The 4,949-nt window shown below is 41.3% G+C and overlaps 1 protein-coding gene across 1 annotated transcript; it reads left to right on the top strand.

Annotated features, from left to right (window-relative positions):
- Window positions 1-576: 576 nt before the first annotated feature.
- On the top strand, window positions 577-4,516 carry LOC145956333 (uncharacterized). Its single transcript, XM_083071917.1, has 7 exons — window positions 577-1,147; window positions 1,244-1,462; window positions 1,640-2,526; window positions 3,112-3,185; window positions 3,333-3,872; window positions 4,005-4,309; window positions 4,428-4,516. Exons 1-7 carry the CDS (start codon window positions 577-579, stop codon window positions 4,514-4,516), a joined length of 2,685 nt encoding a protein of 894 aa, XP_082928043.1.
- The last annotated feature ends 433 nt before the right edge of the window (window positions 4,517-4,949 follow it).

Raw genomic sequence — 4,949 nt, 5'->3', positions numbered from 1 at the left:
TGTTTTGTTGTGTGTTTTGTGTCTTGCGTTTTATGTTGATTAGCTTAGGGTTTAATTTACTAGCTAGTGCTATGAGTAGCTAAGTAGCTTTGGTTGGATTTCTTAATGTGGATAGCAACGTCTCTTTGAGGTTAATGGTATTGTAATATTGTTTTTGAGTTGAATTATGTTCCATAATCTCTAATTAAGTCCTTAATGAATGGTTCTTATATTTTCGCTTAGTTAATTGACGAACCATTAATAATTTCACAAGTCATATAATTGGGTTTTCGCTTAGTTAACAAGATTATGTGAATTGTGATGAGATTTATAATTAGAGAATTGAAGTGGGTTGTGTAAGTGCTTAACTGCAACTTACTTTGTTTAATTCTTAATTAATCTTCGCTTAGTTGGTTAATTAGGAGCTCGAATGTGATTTAACTCAGTAACTTGCATCTTTAGATTAATTGAGGATAAGAGGTCAAGCTATCTAGTTAAGGAATCCAACTATTTAGTTTATTGTTTGTTACCGTTTGGTTACCATTTATTCGTTTCTTTCAAAACCCCCCCACTCTATTTTAATTTCAGTTGCTTGATATGAGTGTCAGTAGTGCTTCAGCCTCAATAAATACGAAGAAATTAGAGGGGAAGCTTGATGCCTTGGTTAATCTGGTTACCCAGCTCGCAGTTCAGCAGAAATTCTCCCCTATTGCCAGAGTTTTTGGCAAATGTTCCTCAGATCCGTGTCCTTCATTGCAGCCACCGCAGCATCAGATGCCACCACCTATTCAGCAGTTTAGACAACATTCCGCTGAATTGCATGCACCAGTTGCTACTCTTCCTCCTTCTCAGTCATCACCATCATTAGTGGAGTTGCTTAGGCAGATAAATCTTCAAAACATGCAGTTCCAACAAGAGACTAGAGCTTCCATTCAAAGTTTGACAAATCAAATGGGTCAAATGGCAACTCAGCTCAATCAGGCACAGTCCCAAAATTTAGACAAGCTACCTTCACAAACTGTGCAAAATCCAAAGAATGTGAGTGCTATCACCTTGAGGTCTGGCAAACAAATTGACATCCCAGCACCACCTACAGCTGTTGTACCTCCACCTGAGCCTACACTTGAGAAAGAGGGCCACACAGGTAGTAGCAAAAATCTTCATGCAGGTAGACCTTCTTCCATTACACACGGTGATGATCTATATCAGCCTCCTATCCCTCTTCCATTTCCACCAAAATCAATTCCAAGCAAAAAGATGGAAGAGGTGGACAAGGAAATATTAGAAACCTTCAGGAAGGTAGAGGTGAACATACCTCTACTTAATGCCATAAAGCAAATCCCGAGATATGCAAAATTCCTCAAGGAGCTGTGCACTCATAAAAGGAAGATGAAGGGAAATGAGAGAATCAGCATGGGCAGAAATGTGTCTGCTTTGATAGGTAAATCTGTTCCTCACATTCCTGAAAAATGTAAGGACCCAGGTACTTTCTGCATACCTTGTATTATTGGGAATAACAAATTTGAAAATGCCATGCTTGATCTGGGTGCTTCTATAAATGTCATGCCTCTGTCCATTTTTAAATCTTTGTCTCTTGGTCCTATGCAACCTACGGGTGTGGTGATACAGTTGGCAAATAGAAGTGTTGCCCACCCTACAGGTTTGATTGAGGATGTTTTAGTTCGGGTTGGTGAACTGATTTTCCCTGCCGATTTTTATGTGCTTGATATGGAGGAGGGATTCTCCCATGGATCTGCCCCAATCATTTTAGGCAGACCATTTTTGAAAACAGCCCGAACTAAGATTGATGTGTATGCTGGTACATTATCCATGGAATTTGGTGATAGTATTGTCCATTTTAACATTCTTGATGCCATGAAACATCCATCTGAAAACCATTCTGTTTTTCGTGCTGAGATACTTGATGATATTGTTGATGAGTATTCTTCTAATTTTCATTCTCTGCATGATAAGAAACATTGTTTTCTGTCTGATCTATATACTTCTCTTGAATGCACTGATTCTGATTCTGTTTTTGATTTTGAATCTGTTTCTGTATCAGATTTTGATTCTTGTCCCAAGAATAATTGTGATTTTGTAACTGATTATGCATATGATGTTTTGGGTGCTGTACCTCTGGATATTATTTCTTTAGAGTCAGAATGCACTAACCATGTTTCAGGAAGTACACGTGAGTCTGACTTGCAGGTTGAGGTACATGCTGTGGAACCCTTAGTTCCTTCCACTGTTCAGCCAGCACCCATTCCAGAATTAAAGCCTCTACCAGAAAACCTCAAGTATGCCTACTTGGAGGATGATGAGAAGTTTCCAGTTATCATTTCCACCTCCCTTGATGTTGTTCAAGAGGAGAAACTGTTGCACGTTCTGAAAAAGCATAAGAAAGCCATCGGTTGGACCCTGGCGGACATCCCTGGTATCAGCCCATCCACTTGCATGCATAGGATACTCTTAGAGGATGGAGCTAAACCAGTCAGACAACCCCAGAGGCGACTCAACCCTGTCATTTTGGATGTAGTGAAGAAGGAGGTGACCAAGCTTCTTCAAGCTGGGATCATTTATCCTATATCAGATAGTCAGTGGGTGAGTCCGGTCCAGGTTGTCCCCAAGAAGACAGGTCTCACTGTTGTGAAAAATGAGAGGGATGAGCTCATTCCCACTAGAGTGCAAAATAGTTGGAGGGTCTGTATTGACTACCGGAGGCTAAACCAAGCAACCAGGAAGGATCATTTTCCTTTGCCCTTCATTGATCAAATGCTTGAGCGTCTGGCAGGTAAATCTCATTACTGTTTCCTTGATGGGTTCTCTGGTTATTTTCAGATTCATATTGCTCCCGAGGATCAGGAGAAGACCACATTCACCTGCCCTTTTGGCACTTTTGCTTATAGAAGGATGCCTTTTGGCCTATGCAATGCCCCTGGCACATTCCAGCGGTGCATGCTCAGTATTTTTAGTGATTTTTTAGAAAATTGCATAGAGGTGTTTATGGATGATTTTACTGTTTATGGATCCTCTTTTGATGCATGTTTGGATAGTTTGGATAGAGTTCTGAATAGATGCATTGAGACTAACCTTGTTCTTAATTTTGAGAAATGTCATTTCATGGTTGAGCAGGGTATAGTTTTAGGGCATATTATTTCTAGTAAGGGCATAGAAGTAGATCCTGCAAAAGTTTCTGTTATTTCACAGTTGCCTTACCCCTCTTGCGTGCGAGAGGTTCGATCTTTTCTTGGCCATGCAGGTTTCTATAGGCGATTTGTCAAAGAATTCAGCAAGAAGGCCCTTCCACTATCCAATCTACTACAAAAAGATGTTGATTTTGTTTTTGATAACAGGTGTAAGCATGCTTTTGACTGCCTCAAGGAAGCACTCACCACCACTCCAATCATTCAGGCACCTGATTGGACAGTCCCATTTGAGCTGATGTGTGATGCATCTAATTATGCATTGGGGGCTGTCCTGGCACAAAGAGTTGACAAGTTGCCCAGAGTGATATATTATGCTTCCCGGACTTTGGACGCTGCTCAAGCAAACTACACTACCACAGAGAAAGAGCTTCTGGCCATTGTTTTTGCTCTTGATAAATTTAGATCTTATTTGCTTGGTTCTCGTGTTATTGTTTATACTGACCATGCAGCTCTGAAGTACCTGTTGAAAAAGGCTGACTCAAAGCCTAGGCTGATCAGATGGATGCTCTGGCTTCAAGAGTTTGACTTGGACATCCGTGACAGGAGCGGAGCACAAAACATGGTGGCAGACCATCTCAGCAGGATTGAGAGAGCTGAGAATAGTGCTGAAATCTTACCCATCCAGGATAATTTTCCTGATGAAAATTTGTTAACTATTTCTTCTATTTCTTCTTCTACCACCCCTTGGTTTGCAAACATTGTTAATTTTTTAGTTGCTTCTATTTTTCCTCCCTTAGCATCACGAGCTCAAATTGATAAAATTAAGAGTGATGCTAAGCATTATATTTGGGATGACCCCTATTTGTGGAAGTTGTGTAGTGACCAGGTCATTAGGAGATGCATACCAGATCATGAGATTGATTCGGTCCTGCAATTTTGTCACTCTTCTGCACCAGGTGGCCATCTAGGCATTCAGAGGACAGCTCGCAAGGTGCTTGATTGTGGTTTTTACTGGCCCACCATCTTCAAGGATGCGTGGAAGATTTGCAGCACTTGTGAGCAGTGTCAGAGAGCAGGAGGAGCCCTTTCTTTGAGACAGCAGATGCCTCAGCAACCCATGTTATTCTGTGAGGTGTTTGATGTCTGGGGTATAGATTTCATGGGTCCTTTTCCTGTCTCTTATGGTTTTTCATATATTCTCCTAGCTGTTGATTATGTTTCAAAATGGGTGGAAGCCAAAGCCACCAGAACTAATGATGCTCGGGTTGTTGTGGATTTTGTCAGATCTAACATATTTTGCAGGTTTGGAGTACCCAGAGCCATTGTTAGTGATCAAGGAACCCATTTTTGCAACAGATCTATGCAGGCTTTGCTCAAGAAGTATGGGGTAGTTCACAGAATTTCCACACCTTACCACCCCCAAACTAATGGGCAAGCTGAGATTTCAAATAGGGAGATCAAGAGAATCTTAGAGAAGATTGTACAGCCCAACAGAAAAGATTGGAGTAACAGGTTGGATGATGCTCTTTGGGCACATAGGACTGCCTACAAAGCACCTATAGGGATGTCTCCTTATCGGGTTGTCTTTGGCAAGGCATGTCATTTACCTGTTGAGATTGAGCATCGGGCCTACTGGGCTGTGAAGACCTGCAACTTCTCCATTGATCAGGCTGGTGAGGAAAGAAAGTTGCAACTGAGTGAGCTGGATGAGATCCGCCTGGAAGCCTATGAGAACTCTAAGTTCTACAAGGAGAAAACCAAGAAGTTCCATGATAGTTTGATAGCTAGAAAGGACTTCACGGTTGGGCAGAAAGTTTTACTGTA

The sequence above is a fragment of the Cajanus cajan genome, chromosome 3 (assembly GCF_000230855.2).
Source record: "Cajanus cajan strain Asha chromosome 3, NIPB_CcT2T_4, whole genome shotgun sequence".
NCBI classification, from domain to species: domain Eukaryota; kingdom Viridiplantae; phylum Streptophyta; class Magnoliopsida; order Fabales; family Fabaceae; genus Cajanus; species Cajanus cajan.
Note: the sequence above shows the minus strand (reverse complement) of the source record. Positions and strands in the feature narration are given on the sequence as shown.